Below are 19362 nucleotides of genomic sequence, written 5' to 3' on the forward strand. Positions count from 1 at the left end.
ATCGTTTTAGTGTCAAACAGGAAACTTCCTACAAACTTTTAAAACAAGAAGGGTGTTTATTCTTAAAGGCATCTACCTCCCCATGACTCCTCCAAAGCTGTAATCAGGTGATTGTTCACATGGTGACGGGACGTCATTTTTTGATGAACCCTTATCATCCAGCAATGGTCCACTGCTTGCTTCACTATCTGCTTTCTGGCTGAGGTTATCTGAGAAAGCATCATCACTGAAAGAGAAAAACCGGTGGATCACAAAGGGAATCACGAACAATAACACCTACTAAAACACATTCTGCTGTTACTCACAGGTCTTGTACTACAATGTACTGATGAGGGATGAGACCATCAACACCATTATGACGGCCCTCCCACCAGTCTTCAGACGCTCTGTGGTACAGAAGAAGAGAGGCTCCTTTCTTGAAAGACAGCTCCCTGGGACTGCGTCCCACATAGTCAAACTTGGCAATGGCCTCAATCTGTTCAACCTCTAAAAAACATAAACAGACAAAAAATAAATCAGCAAAAAGCTTAACAATTTGCTTAATGAGCCATGACATGGCTTTGGTCATATTCAAGGTTATTATTGTACTAAAGCACGCAATAATACATACATAAACTTTAGAGAGCTTTAAATATGTGCTCTGCTGCATTTTCATGATTGCCATGATCCGAGCCATAACTTTATTTTCTCCAAAAGGTTAAACTCACTACATCACTGTAAATCCCTCAGTTACAAAGCTGAAATAAAACAAACTTTTGTGTGTGCCCCTACTGCACTAAAGAATTACACACCAACAAATCATCAAATTTCATTGAAGCTTAAATAAGTATTGAGCCGTGACTGCATTATAAATAGACAAAGATAGTGCATGGAAATGTCTTTATGGTACGACAAGTCTGATTAATGAAGCAGCTTTTTGCCTGAAATTACAAAAGACCTGTCTGGTGTGTGTTTCAGTGTTTTTCAGTCACTGTAAACTATTTTTAACGTCAATCAGCTCTCAGCAAGAAAATTCCTGTTCAAAGAGAAATCCTTGTCAATTTTATTTTGAAAACTCAGCAGAGGGGCGCAAAGATGTTAAAGAGGATACTTAGTGCCAATATAGTTGAAAAGCAGCTTTGTTCAAATTTGGTTTCAGGTATAATGAAAAGAGAAAAGTCCACCGTCATCACAGCTTGGCTGATTGTTTCTTAACTTAACTATTGAACACGGACTGAACTGACTACAGAAACTACAGCGTAACTCTGGAGTTTTTAATGTCACATAGGACTGTTAGTAGTACGGCCAGGAAGAGCAGAACCTACAGCAGGCAATCTGCTTTTGTTCTCTTTTCCAAGTTAGAGCAAGAAAAGAGAGAAAGGGTCAGCACTCATTACAGACGTAGCCAACAGCACAGATGAAGCTGTGAGATAGCGTTACCCCAGTCTGACCCAACACACTCCATAGCTCATTGACCTGTCTGTTCACTCTTCACTGACGGCACAGGCAATATTATTGTATGTATTACCAGTGTTTTGGCTTTTGTGCCTGGCCCAGTTATGTATTTAAAGCTCAGGAGAAAAATGGGGAAACACTGCACAAAGGAGAAAGTCCCAGGAGAACTGCTGACTAACGCTGAACAAAGAGCAGACGGGGAGGAGGGAGAGAGAGAGGAGACACACACACACACACAGAGAGAGAGAGAGAGCGAGAGAGAGATGGATCAAAGAGGTAGTGCTGCATGCCAGCACTGTTTACTCAACTTGCCTTCAGCTTCAAACATCACATAAGCCTTTGCGATCATAGGCTGTTGCAGCACAAACCTCGCTCACCTCTCAGTCAAAAGCACTTAATAAAAAAGGTCAGTCTGTACTTAAGGTTTTCTCATCCACAAAGACTTCCAAAATCACATCATACATACTCTCATGTGAAATCCATTTAAAACAGACTGCCAAGATGTGAACTCCTTTGATAAGCTTCTCTTCAACTGATCAAACAACTAGGTAGTAGGATATATCAAATAAATTTTTTTTTTTTTTCATACTTGAACTTTAACTCATTTGTTAAAGTTGCAAAAAGTCTAATTGTACATTATCAGAGAAAATAGTGGTAACATCTACCCCTGGCTCTGATCTTGACCACAGAGCACACACGCAAGACCCAAAGTTCACACAGGTACTAACATTAGATGCAGTAAATGCCAGCAGCTCTGTGAGGTTGTATTTAAGCACACTCACGCACACAAATGCTAACACATTTAACAAATACAGTGAAATGTTTCATGCTCATCCTTATTTAGTGTGTTAGCACGCTAACATTCCCAAATAATTACCACTAAATACAAAGCACAGCTACAGATGCTAATAGGAATGTTATTAGTTTTGCAGGTATTTGGTCATAAACTAAAGTACTAGACAATTAACCAGAGGATGGTGCTAGCATTGAAGTCAGGACATTACAAAAGTCAGTATGATTCATCCTGTGGGGATTCTGAATGTCTGTACCAAATTTCTTGGCAATTAGTTGTTGAAATATTTCAGTCTGGATTTCAGTCAGTCTGGTGGACAAACCAACGGGCCGGCATCGCAATCCCTAGAGCCATGCCACTAGCATCACTGAAAACATACGTGCATAATAACAAAGCTCCTTCGTGAAAAATGACTTCTATGATGTACAGACCTTCATCACTGGTGTGTGGTTCAGTTCCATTGTCAGCCTCGTCAATGGTTCCTGGTTCACTGTGAGGGCTGTCACTGCAGGAGCACCATGGAAAATGAAAAATCACTGATACGCAGACACTGGAGCATGACAAATATGAACAATAGGCATGTTTAAGCAGGTGATTATTAGCTGATAAAATGTCACAGTTCCCTCTTAAACTCATCTTCCAAATCGGAGTCGACAGAAACGCAGTCTCATCATAATCGTTACTCGTTTGTGCCAATACTCACCAGTACTCCTCCCCTCCAGTCATGCACTTCTCATACACTGGGCCGTCCAGCTCTCGTTGACTGGGAAAGATGACTTCATTGTGGATGATGATGGTCTTGATGACCTCGTTAACATGTGCCTGGCATGCTACAGGATCCTGGCCATCTGGGATGGGCATCAGGGTTGGACCAAAGCAGATAGCCAAATTGTATGGATCCATCATGTTCTCATCACTGTACTGGGAGAGACTGAGGGACAGGACAGCATTGTTCATTTTTCTTCTGTGTATCGTGTAATAAAAGGTTTATTTATCAGTTTGGGAGTGATATGGCAACAATGCGTGTTGGCTGCACTTTTGATTACTTCAACACTCTACTCTGAAAAGTAACTGTTATGTCACAGAGACATCTTTCACACAGCTGAATTCAGTTCTGACATAAAGCATTACATGCTTCATTGTGCAGCTTAGTTAGACATTTGCTAAGAAGGTCCTCTGATCAGCCACCCCCTTCTACAAATCAACTTAGCCAGCAAATGCCACAACCTACTCTTAGTAACCAAATCATTCTGTGCTGCAAGAGGAAGTCATAATCTTTGCATAGTCTTTCCATATTATCTCCAAGCTAAGACTGGGCAATCAAACGACAACTGGAACAGCTATAAGAATGAAGGGGATGAAGGACAGCAGAGTGAAACCTGGGGTATGAAATCAAACTCTTTGTTCTGCAGGCAGACCCAGTAAAATGAGCATTAATAACATCCACTGTCAAAGGAGGCGTGAGTTTCCGAGGCTCTAAATAACTTCTAAAGCAATGCAGACATTGCTGTAGAATTATTCAATAGAAGGTTATTTTTTTTTACATATATATATATTTGCCTCTTGTTTTTCCACCTGACTGTTGCTATTATGTCTTTGTCTGATATTCAGTATAGTGAACATGGATTTTTCCCAATAGAATTACAGTACATTTAGATGTAAGATTAAATGTCATATCTGGATTAAATGTCATATTATGCAAAGAACTGATATTTGTATACTGTTCTCTGCATGACAAGAGTTATGGGATGTAATGAGAATCAGCCCAGACTCACTGATTGAGGAAAGCAAACAGGTATCTCATGACGATTATGATAGTCCGGGGAAGAGTCACAATGATCTGCTGGATGTGATGTGCTCGCTCAGCTCCAGACTCCAGTTCTGAAACACAGAGGACAGAGGCTGGTTTACACAGTGACAAACGGGAGACAAATGTAGCTTTTAAACTTTTATGTACTGTAAATGGGCAGCGATCCTACAACAACACTGTCTACTAAAATACAGTATAAACCAGACTCTAGCATGGACGGTGGATCAAAGTGAGGGTCCAATGCAGAAGCAAAAGGCAGAGGAGACTCTGAAAACTGTTATTTGACACTTTAATAGATGCCCCTCCTGCTTTTCATCAGACCCCTAAGGCGAACAGAGTGATCAAACTATTAGAAACAGAGGGGAAATGATTCTGTGGTGAACTCGTACATGGCAAACTGATGTGGGCCACACTCTCCTCTCCTTCCTACTGGCTTTCTGTTAAATATCAGGCAGAAAGGCCTGGTGTTAAGATTGCTTCCATGTGCTGTGCTGCATGCCTTTCTCTTCTACAGCAAAGCTGAGTTTCTGAGAAACTGCAAGGTGTGTTTTCTCTTTTCTATTTGACCAGTCCACTCACAGTGGTGATTGCTTTGAATGTTTTCTGTTGTGCATGACTCACTGATGGTAGAGATGAAGTCCAGGAACCGCTCCTTTGGGAAGAGAGGGTTCTCCAGGCCTCTGAAGTACAGCTTCAGCACCCCTGCCACTGAGTTAATGTCATGCTCATTCTGGTCGTCAATCAAGGGATCTTCACCTGATTTAAAAAAAATATGTGTATTTTTAGTGGTGGTATTTGATGTGCTGACAAATGTGTCCAATGGGTTTTGTCCTTTTCCCGTATTTGTGACATCTGTCTTTGACTCACCTCTCTCAAATGAGTTTTTAATATCATTGACCTCCACCTGTGATCCCGGCACGCGAAATATGCCTTGCTGCTGCAACCCTGAAAGAAATAAAGCCCAGAATTTACAGATTCAGAGTTACGTTAGCTACCATTATCTCCAAACCCCAATGCCAGCTTTGTGAAAGTCCATTGGAAACACATAACACAGAGCAGGAAATGTAATCTAGTCATAAAGAGAGATGCGTATTTTTCCAGGAGAGGGCCCCTCAGTGAGGCTGCAGCATATGGTTTCAGTTAGAGGGCTCCTAATCAGTTTTCTGGAGTTTCATTAGGTCCAGATCCAGGGGAAAGGCCTGCAGGCTACAGCAATGAGCTGAAGACAGATGTGAAGGTAGACAGGGAGGAGTTATAAAAAAAAGGGTGGGAGGATGGCTGAGCTGACTAAACAAAGACCAGTGGGTCTTTCAAAATTCTCCCTATGTGATCCATTGTTATGAGCTTGTCAAATCACTGGCAGGCAGCTGAGCGCCTCAGAGACTGAGTTGCAGAGCAGAGCAGGAGAGTCTCTGTACCTGCAGCCATATGTGGAAAGAGATTGCCTCGTCCAATAGCTGCTGTCACTTCTTATGAGGCTGAAGGAGTTTTCAAAGTTTGTTTTCTTCTGCCCTTGTGCTCAAGAGTACTAGTTACAGGAGCATGATGTGACACTTACCATATAAATTGATGTATCGGATACAGCTTTCAACAACAAGTGGAATTGGTTGACCTGAATCCTGAAATTAAATAATATGGAAAAATATTAAAATAGAGGCAATGCAAACCAAATAACAGCAAGAAGTACACACATAGCTTAGAGAATAAATAATATTGCATGTTACTTCTTTACTACTTTTAATTATACAGTATCTTGATGAGATATGAAACACACAGTATTGGAATACACCAATCAGCCACACCATTAAAACCAGTTAACATTTTTTAATGTTGCGGCTGATCGGTGTATATACGAATAACAAATCCCCTGATGTAGTTTATGATAACAAAAGAGAGTCAATATAGAAGTAGTCTCATGCTCCATCACACCACAAAAGGAAAAAAAATCTTAAAAAAAAGCTCGTAAACATTTTGTTAAGCAAATCTCATGGGGGGCCATAAAACAAACAAAAACAATAAAATACAAGCGACTGTTATTAATGACCTACTCTTGCAGAATACAGACAGAAAACTAGCAGCATGCCAGAGGAGCTGAAGCAGTAGCAAGTAAATTACTACAATTAGTCCAACAGTTTTAGTTTGCCTTGTGCCCTGACCTATATATTCTAACAGCAGAGGTACCTGAATGCGGGTACGGGCATTCCTTCTTCCTCTGGGACAGAAAGCAGCAAAGCACAGAGAAGCAGAGGAAAAGCAGAGAAGCACAAAGTTAGAAAAGCTCAGATGACGAATGATACCTCTGGAGGTTAAAGAAGGCTAAGCAGAGGGACTGGCAATAGGAAAGCTACAGAGATGCAGTAAAGGATTGGGTGCAGTGAGGGACAAAGCAGACCCACTGCTGTCTCAGTCATCCAGAGACTGACTGGATTCAGAAATAAAGCTAGAGATGGTAAATTGTTCTGGGGGGGGCAGCTGACTGCCTCTCTGTCTGTCTGCACCAGCAGAACCACGGAAGGGAGGAGGAGGATTAGAGGTTAAACAGAGGCGTTATATCATGATCAAGGGCAGCTGGAAGAGGGAGGAACAGAAGGCCAAAGTGAGGAAGAGAATGAGAGCGAAAGCTCTAGCTGCCTTCCCCTTCTGCTCCACAGGGGCCGTTCAGTCATACACCACCATCAGAGGGTACCTTGATGAAGGTCTCCATATTGCCGTTAAACAGCTTATGGTTATACACGGAGCGTGGCCTAGGCTTCCGCATTTTCTGTGGTTTAGGGGGAAGGGTGGGGGGCCTGGGAAATGATGGACAAAGGGAACAAAAACACTGTATTATGTGAAACTGTAGAACCAAATGTGGTTCAAAAGCAGGTATGAAAAAACAGTCACTAAAACAGAGCAGTGAAAGAGTCTTCAGTTTGGGAAAAATAGTGAAAAAAAACCCATCAAGAATCTTCATTTAAAAGTTGAGAAAAAACCCAAAGTGAGACATTTCATTAAATAGGTATTTTATCATCACAGTCTGATAAGTCAGCTCTTTAATTACTAGTCAGTGGTTGGTGTGTACAAAACTCTGAAGAAAGTCTGAATCGTTACTGAATGCTTCTCTTGTCTCATTAAAAACAAAGCACACTTTAAAGCATATTAAAAATAGGCTTAATGAAATCAGTCCTGACCAACTGCATGGGGCTAGCAACCCAAGCACAACATATAGTAATACAAGGTGTGAGAATCCTGCTGAAACTTACATGATTCCACTATGAAAATACAATTACACATATTCTTGTGCCATTGTATTAATAATATATATCAAAATGCAAAAAATACTGTAAATGCTTTACCCAGCATCTTAAAACCATGCATATATACACTCCCAACCACAGAGAAATGTGCAAGCACAACTTGTTTTGACAAGTGCAGCCAGTTGCAGCTAAAGTTTATTTAAATATTCATGGAAATCCTTTGTCAAAGAAACCACAAAAACAATCTGTTCAAAAAAAAAAACAGTGATTTTTTTTTGGCAATTGCATAATTTTAATACATTTGAGTACATAACTCAAATGTATTTGAGTACATAACATTATTAATTTATCAGTGACAGCGACTGAAAAGCCAAGCAAGCCATGTAATATAACCAAATAATATTTCTATTTTATTTTTTTCTGTTTGGACGTTCCAAAAACTGACCACTTTTGTCTTTTCTATTCTATTCAATGGTGGAATTAAATATTATTTGTCAGAAATGAATGGAATAAGCTTATGCTTTGTGGCTGACAGGCAGGGATCAGACACAGCACACTTATCAAAAGAGATCTTACCTCGTAGTCCCACACTCAGCCCTTTCCCCTGTGGAAAAAAAACACCCAAGAGGGACATGTTATATCTTTATGCTACATATTATGCAAACTCCAGTGTCCAGCCTCAGTGAGGGGTTTGATGAGAGACAACATGAGCATTGAGGGAGAGATGAATGGAGCAGTGCTAACGCCATTCATCGGACAAAGCTATAGAGCAGTCGTAGCTGAACCCCCAGGGGACAACCTAGACGACCCCGTGGGGTTACAGGGCTTCTCTCAGAGCAAAGAAAAGGGGCTGGCGGCTGCAGTGTGTGTATGTTGAGGAGGGAGGGGTCCATTAGTGTTGACACTGAGCAATGTCTGTGCTGGCTCACTGAGCCTTTTGTTATGGGCTTCCAGCAACACACGCACATGGCATAGGAATATACATGGACAACACATTGAGCAAAGCCACCTGCAGCAACTCAACCACACTGACTAACTTAAGAATACATGGAAGTTTATAATCCTGCTCATGATAACACACATACGAAAACAGAATACAAAGGATTTGTAAATGAAGTCAGTTCAGACATGGAAGGGAGTCAATGTACAAAAAAAAGAAACAATGGCACCAAAGCATTCCAACATTATTTCTTTACTCCATCTAACAATGGACACAGAGAGCAAAGGCTAACCCATTTCTCAACACATCATTCTGGCAGATGGGACAAGGTCTCTGGAGCGTTCATGTGAAGAAACAACAGCACATTTCCCAGACATCATTCCTCTGAGTGATAGCCCTGTCTACCTCTGACCAACCAGCCTCAAAATTACACTGAATTTCTCAAGCATGGGCAAAAAACAAGGGTGTGTTGGTTTTCCCCCTAATTTCATATCCAAAAATGCCAGAGTCCCTCAGTGATAGCCTATAAGTATAAAAGTATAAAATTCAGACAAAGGGAATTGTTGTGCCTTAACTGAGAAACAAGGGCTGGCAGATATCCTAACACCATCTTGTCTGGTGCCAAAGCTTGACATTATGTTTTTATTAATACATGCAGCAAGATGTAAACGCCATGTGGCACTCAGCAGTCTCATCTTGTTTCCTCTGTCATGCTCACACACAACCACGCACATACACAAACATGCTATTTTGGGTGTGAAGCAACGAGCTAATGAGCACGACTCAGCCCTGATTGATCACCTGAATAATTAAACATGGGTGGTACCTGGAGACGCCATATGCTGTGTGCATAGACTCTCCCAGCTGCACCACCATGGACAAACAAACAGATCTGTCCAGAGATTGGTACGAACTATAATGTGAGCGTTTATGAGTGTCACAGCATGCAGTTGGTTGTTTGCCACAGAGCTCCGAAGGAATCACAAGGACGCTTTGCGATCCTGAAAGCTCGACAAAGCAAAATAAATTACTGAGCAGGACTTGAATGAATGAAAGAATAAATCCAAGGTGTGAAAATCTGGAAATATGCATGTGTGTTGCAAGGCCTCAGCTGTCTGCGCCTGATGCCCTTTTCTATTAAGTGAACCCCTGATGCAGGAGCAGCTGCAGAAATGGGCCTGGGCCTGATCCTGCTGATTGATTGGGCGTAAACTGTTCACGGCTGAGGTGACAAGGGGACCCCTGGGGAAGGGAGGGGCTGAGGGAAGCCTTTCCTCTTACAGCCTGGAAATGGAAACCCTCCCTGCGGCTACACCATATAGAGACTAACTGGATAATGCTTTAACCAGTGGAGATAAGTAGAAAGGGGAATGGATACCTCCAAGTAGCTGTGGTCTGTTTTTGGTGTGATAGTTTTCCATATATCAGCTCTCATTTCCTCCTTCCTTCCTGCTGTCCCACAAAAACGTCTTTGTAGTCTCCTACTCCTAACTCCCTGCTGCTTATTAGATAGGACCTGCACCACTATAGCACCGAAGGCAATGATTTTATAGAACTATGGCAGGATTCTGTGGGTCATAATTACAGGACTAAGCACTGGGTCAACCACACACTATTAAAAGACACCAGAGATATTGAAGGTAGATGAAGAGAAAAGACTCCTTACCTTCACCCAGTGTCTGCTTCAGTAAGTCATGCTTGGCCTGCAGCTTAATGATGAGGTTACTGCCATTCAGGTACTCTTTGAATTTCTAGACAGACAGAGAGATGAAGGCAGCGATGAGTGAAGAGCAACACTAATCCAGTGTAACATGAGGCCAGTCAAACAATTCAGTGACGCCCAAATCAGCATAAATTCAATCTGTTCTAGTTTTAATTTAATTTCTATTTTCAGAGCATACGGAAATGATGACTGATGGCTTGATTTTGAAAAAACTGTGCAAAGTTGGAGTTCATCACAGGCAGGCTGGTACCCATTAACAGTTCGGACTGATCAAGAGAACAAAATTTGCATGAACTCACTGAAAAGTAGAACATTTCCGTCTCCTGTTGGTTCGCCCTCCTCTTGGCTACATTCAGCTTGCTCATGTAGGACTCGGAGGCCACAGACTTAATGGATTCAGTGGAGCGGCTATGTTGGAAGGCATCCGACACGTCAAAGTCCTCCACCGTCAGCATGTCCTGCAGCGTCTGCATGGTGGCATCCAAGGTCTTTCTCACCTGCACAGATGGGGGAACACAGAAAGGACAGAAGATGACAAATGAAGCATCATCATCTTATACTTTTCCTTTTCATCAGAGTAAGGGCTATTTTTTTTCCCAAGCCTTAGAAGCAACTGATGACATTTTCAAGGGAAAGAGTGAGTGATTTACAACACTAGCATATTTATATCAAAGACAAATTGACCCCTGAACAATAAATGACCTTGGATTGCACTGAAATGACACAAAGCAGCATCAGAACACAAGTCCACAACAACCCGCAGGTTAGGCATACATCAAACTAGGAGCTGAAAATGAAGACTGTCTGGCAAAGAAACAAATTGTATGTGAAATTACTAAAGGGGGCTTTTTGTTTAGGGCTGAGATTGATAAAGCTCATTTGCAGTAATGGCATGGCTCGTCCATTATACTCCAGAACGCGAGACAGCGAGACAGGGAAGAGACAGAGTCATTGGCATAGGCAAGTCTAACAGTCCTCGGTTATTATCACCTCAATTTGCACCTTTGTGTCTGTGGCTCTTAATGAGAAAGCCCTCTTTTCTTTATAAAACAGACCATTTCATATATAACTTCACAGAAACCACAACATTGGCACTGTGATAATCTAAATATATTCTCAACTCCCGCAGAGATAGGGTCATTGGAGAGTAATTGCAATGAGAACAGATGGTGATGTGGCCCTCCCACTTGGCTCTGGGGAAAATGAGACAGGGCTTTCTGGTTTTGGGGGTGGGTTGGGGGCAGTACGCGAGGGGGTTGGTGGTGCTGGACAGACACAGAGCCATCATAAATACTCACCTCCTCATTCTCAATCTTTAACGTGGCTAAGCGAGACTGCAGTTGGTGGTAGCGCATCAGGAGTTCAGTCTGGACAGGCTGCTGGGCACTCACCTGGCACACCTGAGAAAGATGAAGTGGACACATGGATTAGAAGAGCGTAAAAATACAAAAAAAGAAAAAAAGAACATTTCCTAACAGAAACTAATCTTTAACGAGAGCTGTAGCGTTTAAAGCATCTCACCTCATCTCCCATGTGTGGCAGATATTCAAAGCGCATCGGAGGACAGAACACCTGGTTATGCATATCCATGATCTTGTGCTTGTCACTGCGAGAGTCCAGGTTGTCCACTGCATTCTCTATGATATCCAGTCCCTCGTGGCGTGATGTCTCCAAGTTGTACTCGGCGGACAAGTAGGTCCTGAAGGTGCGTGCCAAGCTAGCATGGTAGCCGAGGTCACAGCACTACAGGGGGGAAATATTTAAAAAAAAAAAAAAAACAAACAGAAAAATAAGCATGTACACCTGAGAGTAAGAGACAGAATGCCAGTATGGAAATCAGGAGAAATACTGTACGTGTTGATAATAATTAAATGTAACTTAACACCACGCAGAAAAACAGCTAAAAATGCCAAGTCTGTAGGTGAGGTCAGACGTGTGCTGAAACCACACCATTAACAGTGATGTAGGGTCAGGCTGACCCAAACCCTGATGTCACAGTGTACTGACCACATCCTGAAGTACTCTTCTATATCACTGCAGCAAGATAGCAAGTTAAACCACTGGAGGCCAGATTTTCAGCTGGTGTTAAGTTGCTCTTGAACTTGACAAATTAAAATGAGTTTATCATCGAATGACAAAGTTTGTCAAAGCACAAATCTGAGTTGTAAAGTCTTTTAGTTTGAGCGCCTTCTTTCATGTTCAGACCTAGTTCATGGACTAAATCCCAAATTACATCCTGCTACAGGTTACCTTTCAAAAATAGAAGTAGAGTTCACAGAATTATAGGAGCTAGCACAGTAGGACACCAGGGATAATTACAGAGCCTTATCACACTGAGCTGCATGAAGTAACCTAATTAAGCAGAGGATGGTAGTGAGGAGGTTTAGGGGGAGGCTTGAGGCAACTGACAGCTCTGTGAATCACTAAGTAAATGCTCTTTAGCGCTCTTTAGCACTGAGGAAGTAGTCTCTCTACTTTGGTACACAATCCTGATTGGACTACTCAGTCAAAGTGGCTCAGCAGACTAAAGACTAAAGGGACTAAATTAGCCTTTTTCTAAACAAACAAACTGAGTGAGATCACATATCATATTCATGTCTGCAACGGCAGCCTGCACGAGCAGATGACTGGGAAAATCAGATGCGTGATTAATCCACATGCTGCTGACCGCTTTGCTTTTAATATTCTCATCTTTCTCATTAGAACTGTTCAAACAGTAGGTACATGCATACTATATTTACATGATAATATGCAAATATTTCCTATTTACTACATTTAGCCTTAACTTAATTTTTCACGTTTACATCAGCTGCATTTGTTTTGTTTCTCCAATTATTTTACCCACAGCAGTAATCTTTTTCTTCATCCATTCTCTTTAACATGCTCTAATGTTAACTGTCAGTACCACAATGGATATAAAGTATAACAATTTACTGAATTCTTGTTATAGTCTCCTCTCTCGCTGTACTATTTTCTGCTGTAGAAATGTAATTTCTCCATGGAAATACAGGTACACAGGCTTAAATATTTACCAGCCGTGACAGTGTGGCTGGTATTGTTTTCACCTTGTGAGTCTCTGTGTGAGATCATGGCAAAATTGTTGTCAAGAACAACCACAGGTGGTTCTGAGTACTTCAGCAGGTCTGCCTGAGAACAGATTTTGTTACTGTGATTTTGTCACAACCATACCAACAGGTATGTAGCTGAGATAAAAAAAAAAAGACTGAGGTCAATGATTAGTGTGGTCCGACCCATGAGTACTGAGTTACTACATTATTAAATGAATAATGTAGTAACTCAGTACTCATGGGTCGGACTGCTGAGTGCTCATGGGTCAGAGCATCAACATGTTGTCAGGCGTCACGGCTGGCATAATCCCATCGTAAGACGGTCTCTAGTTGACCAACGTCAGTCATGACCACGTTAATCATTTCTAGGCAGTGTAGTTGTAGACTAAACTCATGTTCTGAATTATGCTTCAACAGTTTAAAGTCAGTGATGCTAAATAACAAAGCTGACTTCTTGCTGAGTGAATGTCTGGTTTGGTGTGCACTGGGTTGTGACTATGACATGACAAACAAACCCCCTTCTTCCTTGTGCCCACTAGTGGCAGTAAAAAACTAGTCATGCTCACAATCCTATTCCCTGTAGCTCAGCAGGGTTTGGGATGACATGGGCCTTTCACTGGATCGATCAAAGCTGCCCAGCAAAGAGGAAGGGATAGCCATTAATTGGGGCCTGACTATGTCTGAGCTACCACTAACATATGACCTTCACACTGCATGTAGAGACTGGTTTAGCCACAATCTGTCTGAAGTAATGCACTATACTATATTATCTGGAAGTATTTAAAATCACAAGTAATGATCATTACTGAATAGTAATTTCAGCCTTACATTACAATAGCGCTGATTCCTGAAACCTTCAATTAAAAAAACAAAAAAAAAACAAAAACTGGGGTATAAAATTAACTAGTTCACAGTACACACTGCACACATTAGTTGTGTACAGGAGGAAAATAACAGCTTCTGAAAATGATGTGCAATGGCAATGAATGAAGAAAGAATGCATACAAAAAGTGTCACCTCCTTGAAGAGGGAGCTGTATTTGTGCATATCTACAGTAAAATAAACAGATTCAGAACTTTTCTGATGATATTGTATGAAATGATTAAGAAATCTTTCTTAATCTGTTTGTCTGCAGGGTAACTGGGACTAGGAGCCTCGTGCCAACCGCGTTCATGGCTGAATAAACAGAGCCTCTGCTCACCAGCTGACTTTGACCGACTTCCAACCATAAGTGGTTTGCTAAACAAGTCATCATTGGTAACTGGTAATCAGACTTTACAGCAGTGCGACTGGTTCATAATTTGCATGAGACTTTCTTCATATTCAAATCTTATATGTAAGTTTTCTGTTCTTGGTTTTCTGCACAATTCAGGACATACAAAACAGGGAAAATTGTAATTGTAACTTATACTAAAAAAGTCAGTTTCTTCAGTCAGTGAAAGAAAGGCTGTTTCTTCTCCTCTGATCCATGAAGGACCATAAACAATAGAGAGAGAGAGAGAGAGAGAGAGAGAGAGTGTGTGTGTGTGCGTGCGTGCGTCCGTGCGTGTCTGTGTGCGTGCGTCCTTTGTGATGGTTATTCCTTGGTGACAGAGGCAGAAAATCACAAGGACATACTGTGTTTGTCACAGCAAAGCTCCCAAAAGCAACATCAACAAAAACAAATGAGTGAAATCACCAGTCAAAAACATCATTCTGTAGCTGCATGGAACTAGAGAGCATCACTAAACTAATTTTCGTGTCAACAGCAGTCACTCACCAGCATATCAGTGTTAAGGTTGTTAAGCAGAAATTAATTCTTGAAAAATTGATGGCAAAATACATTTACTGGGGCCAACAGAGCAGCTTGGAAACAAACAGCTAACAGGCTGAGAGTGAGTGAGACACGGGAACAGATGGTGCTGCAGAGTTAAATCAACATGAGAAATCCCAGCTGAGAGATGTAAACAAACACATGTGCCTAGCGCATACTTACATCAATCATATCAGAGACGTCATGGATGTAATATTTTGCCACAACTGCATTTGTTGCTGCCAGGTTCAACAAATAGTCATTCCGGGCTTTTGTGCATTTCAGCTTATTCTCTGAGTACTTGGCTTGCCTCTGGGGAGGAGAGAAGAGACAGAGCAGATAAAAGAAAAAACCATCAGTGCAGGAAAATCAAGCAGTAGGGAGGGTTTGAGTGTATGCTCAGGAAACTGCAGCTTTGGGACCATCAGACAGGAAAAGATGGCAGGGAAAGTTTGGAGAAACAGGCTCTAGAGAAGCTCCCTCTGGATAGTAATGTGTAAGGTGGCAATGCCAGGCTTGCATTTAGTCATTATTCTGTCTCTCAACACTTAAGTACCAGTGGCTGCAGAATGTGGATGCTAACAAAAAAACACTTAAAGCACTTTTGTTTGTTGTGTTGTTTTAAATGTTTTTCTATTTTCACATTTTTGAAATATGCTATCAGGGCTCTCAAGTCTCACGCGTTGAGCGTGACAGTCACGCTTTTCAGTCTTTTGTCACGCACTCCCGCCACACATTGTATCACGCTGAAAAAAATACCGGAAAATTTCTCTGGTGCACTGTTGCTATGGAACCAGGAGGAATCATCTGCTATGGAGTTGAGCCTGTCACTTACCTGTCAATCAAAAAAGGAAAAATATAATTTACAAACTATTGACACAGACTGTATATTTGTGGTCTTAATGTCTGTCTGCGTTCATTTTAACTACAATTTAAACTAACGTGGCTGGATGCCTGTGTGCCTGTATTCTATATTCTATAATAACAGCACAGTAATGGCTTGACATTTATACTGAGAAAACACAACACATTGATTTTGCAAATTCACTCTAAACAGTATTGACAAAACTACTTTAGCAACATGATGATTCAGACACGTCTCAGAAAAGCATTACTGCTGTTTGAAATGCAACAATAGCATTTTGCCCATTATTTGAATTGTTTATTTGTACATTTCACTACACATGGATATTTTATTTCCAATTTCACAAAGCCATTATGATGCAAATTTCATTGGTGGGTTAGAGAAAAAGAGATTAACTTTTTTTTTCTTCTTCTTCCTCTTCCAACCTGTTTGCAAGCAAAGTAATGAGACAAAAGCTCAGAAGAAGACACAGGGAAAAAAGAAGAATATTCATTGCTGCGCTGTGTTATAAATAGTACTGGGTTCCCAAGCCAAGCAGCATCTCTGAGGATACCAGCCTGAAGGGGAAGAAACGCTGTCGCCGTGACAGCCTTTTGATTTCCTGCACCTGTGAGATAATGGGAGTCTCATTTGCATGAAGAAACTCTAGCAGGAGATCCAGAATAAAAAATGGATGGGTGCATTTAAAGCACAATATGCACCAAAGACCACCAGGGACTTTACAGAAATTAGAAATCTGTGTAAAATGGAAACAGAGCTGGATTTCTGGCCAGGAGTACTGCAGTTTGCTCACTGTGTATCTGGCTACAGACCCGCAGCTGGCTCCTGAGACTTTCTGACATTATATTGCTGTCTGCCTGCTGGTCTATCCCTCTCACTGTCTCCAAGTGAACCCAACAAACAGAGCTGGTTCTCCATTTATAAAAGTGATCTCTTTTAACCTTGTCATTCAGCTTTGAGGAGAAGCTGATTAAAAGGTCTTATCTAGCCTAAATGCTAAACTGATGATTCAGGATTTTTATCAAGAGGACTGAAGACAAAGAGAACTACATGACACGTGTCTTATCTTAGGCATGCTCACCTTCTCTTTCATCTTCTCAATTTTCCTGACGGAGCTGCGTCTCGGCTGGCGGTCCTCGTGGCGCAAGAGGTTAACGTTGAGATCTCCTGACTTGCTGAACTGCTTCTCCTCCTGCTTCTCTGCATCCTTCAGCTTGCTCTCTGCACTGATGCTCTCAGTGTGGTACATGTGGTATGTTTTCATCACCTGCAGGAGATACACGAGAGATATTCAACACACTAGCCATTAACTGGTCTTCTTGTCATTCACATTTTACCACATACATTATTACAGGCTGAGCTAACAAGATTTGAAGATGCTTCACAGTTGCTGTCCAACTATGTTAGTCATGTTTATTTTATCAACAGTACATAGAGTAGCTCACAGACTGAGAAAAACAAATACAGGGGCAACAGTTGCTTAGTGAGTCACATCAAAATGGATGGGGAGGTTTTATATCAATGATCAGAGGCATCAGAGAAATTGTGATGGGCCTTTTTCACAGTTCTTTTAAGATGTTATAGACTAAACCATTAATTGATTAATCAAAAAAAATATTCAGAATAACCAGGTGATTAATCAAAAATGAAAATAACTGTTAGTTGAAGTGGTGCAAGAAGCCTGTCTGAAACCTGTAATAGAGAGGCATCATTAGTATTTTTATCAGGGTCAGCTAGCCATAAACTTGCAGGGGCGGCCACTGCTGGGAATCATAAAAGGACACATAAAACAAGTCCTGGCTTACTATCTGAGGTGGATACCACCTCTCTGAGAAACTTTGAAGATAGATCAACTTGTTGTTTTTATTACTCAGGTATTGTATAGATAGTCTTCTTGGGTCAAAAACATTCAAACACACATGTGCTCCACATGCATCCACTTACTAAACAAGCCATACCTGTGCCCTGATTTGCGACATTACTGTTACCTTGGTGATGTGACCAAAAACAAAGGTGAAAATAAAAGATGACATCTATCACAGACTTCACTGTCCTCTCTTTCCAAAATCTGGTTTGATTTTAGCCTTTTCATGGTGGCCTGGTGGATCAATTTGGGCCGTCAATACAGCGGTAACACAGATGTCACTACATGTGGAATACTTTAAGTGGATCCAGGGGCCCAGGGTTGTGTGTGGTTTAGTCTTGGCTGTCAAATCTCTAACTCACCCCTTCACTCCCTCCTCACTGTGGCTTTCCCGGCCTCTACATCTTTTTTTACAGTCACTCTTCATCACCCCAGACCTGCTCTTTTTCAGCTCTTTTGTGCAGCAGAGTGACACCATTGTTTCCTGTGTTCTCAGCAGTTACCTCTTCACTTTGATCTTCTCTTAGACACATTTTGACACAGACACCCCTCCACTCTACTTCAACACGGTGATGACAAGACTGTAGTGACAGAAAACCCTCGTTAGACAAGACAGAAGCAACCTGCGTCTTTCTTAACTCGTCCCACATGCTCACTGAGAGTCTCTCCTCTTAGAAGCCCATTCTTAGGCCTCGTAAAGGAATGTCCAGATGTGAGCTGCGTCTTCAAAGGTCTGAAGCATTCAGAATTTTCTATGAACACCTCAGGATGTTAGACAATCAACGTAAACAGTAATTTATTTGTTTCTCATGGTCAAGTAAGTAATGCTCACTTGGTACTGCACTTAGGTAGTAGGGCTCCTTTTATCTCTATGAATGCTACTCATCAAAATCACATGTTTGCTGTTGGGTCACTCGCAACTATAATCTTCCACTGACCTCCAACCCTGTGATAGTAATATTTACCAGTGCTGCCACTTGAAGAGGATCTATTTATTCCCCCTCTCTGCACTGGAAAAAATACCTCTCCTCTGCAGGCAGTGCAGGGACACATAGTACAACAACAACAACAGAGTGACAAAGAGCTCTAAGGCAAACACCTGAAAAGTAAAATAAAGAGAATAAAAGAATAAAAGACACAAGTCTATTCTCAGAGTGACAAAGCTGACAGAGCTGCAGAGAGAAACTAGGCTAACACTCTTCCTCCCCAGGCTGTCAAACTGTTTCTTTCAAATTCCTCTGAAAACATGCTAGATTTCAAGCCAACTTTGAACCATCTGACTACAAGACCTGCAGCTAAAGACACAAAGTAATTTGCAGGAAGACTGAGCTTCAGCCGTGACTACAGGAGGTGTATGAATAGTTGAGTCGTCTGACTACAGCCTAGGGCTATTTAACTCCTGAGCAGAGTGTCTAAGCCGGTGAAAGAAACCCAAGAGGGAGAGAGAATGGCTGGAGTTTTTTTTTTTTTTTTTTAATAATGAATATGAGGCAAGAACAAGATAATCTTATTCAATATAAATCTAAAGGGTTAGTTTGTATAATCACAGCGTCTGCAGTTTGACAAGTTGGGGACCTTTGTCGCATGTCATTCTTCTTCTCTCTCACCACAAATATTCCCCTCTCTGACCACTTGTAAAAAATCTGCTATAAATATAACTAGGGATAAAGTCACAGAGTGATCTATTTGGTGGATGGTGCAGAGGAAAGGGCATAAAATCAAAAGATAACTTACTCAAGATGATAAGATACCAAACAAAATCATTTATAATATGCTAGATCATGACTGTGCATGAATATTTAATGCTGAGATTTTACCCAAATGTGTAAAACCTAAG

General features: G+C 41.3%; 1 protein-coding gene across 1 annotated transcript in view; it reads right to left on the reverse strand.

Annotated features, from left to right (window-relative positions):
* Window positions 1-19362, reverse strand: part of srgap3 (SLIT-ROBO Rho GTPase activating protein 3) — a 54554-nt gene that overhangs the window by 4842 nt on the left and 30350 nt on the right. The window contains exons 5-20 of the mRNA XM_041033474.1: window positions 16743-16928; window positions 14980-15108; window positions 11458-11679; window positions 11235-11336; window positions 10236-10433; window positions 9880-9964; window positions 7850-7877; window positions 6724-6826; window positions 5596-5656; window positions 4905-4982; window positions 4659-4793; window positions 4003-4108; window positions 2931-3158; window positions 2659-2732; window positions 306-486; window positions 77-226 (exon numbers count right to left, since the gene is read on the reverse strand). Of these exons, the coding sequence (XP_040889408.1) occupies window positions 77-226; window positions 306-486; window positions 2659-2732; window positions 2931-3158; window positions 4003-4108; window positions 4659-4793; window positions 4905-4982; window positions 5596-5656; window positions 6724-6826; window positions 7850-7877; window positions 9880-9964; window positions 10236-10433; window positions 11235-11336; window positions 11458-11679; window positions 14980-15108; window positions 16743-16928 (2066 nt within the window). The remainder of the gene's footprint in view (window positions 1-76; window positions 227-305; window positions 487-2658; window positions 2733-2930; window positions 3159-4002; window positions 4109-4658; window positions 4794-4904; window positions 4983-5595; window positions 5657-6723; window positions 6827-7849; window positions 7878-9879; window positions 9965-10235; window positions 10434-11234; window positions 11337-11457; window positions 11680-14979; window positions 15109-16742; window positions 16929-19362) is intronic.

Source organism: Toxotes jaculatrix, chromosome 3 (genome assembly GCF_017976425.1).
Source record: "Toxotes jaculatrix isolate fToxJac2 chromosome 3, fToxJac2.pri, whole genome shotgun sequence".
Classification (NCBI taxonomy): Eukaryota; Metazoa; Chordata; class Actinopteri; family Toxotidae; genus Toxotes; species Toxotes jaculatrix.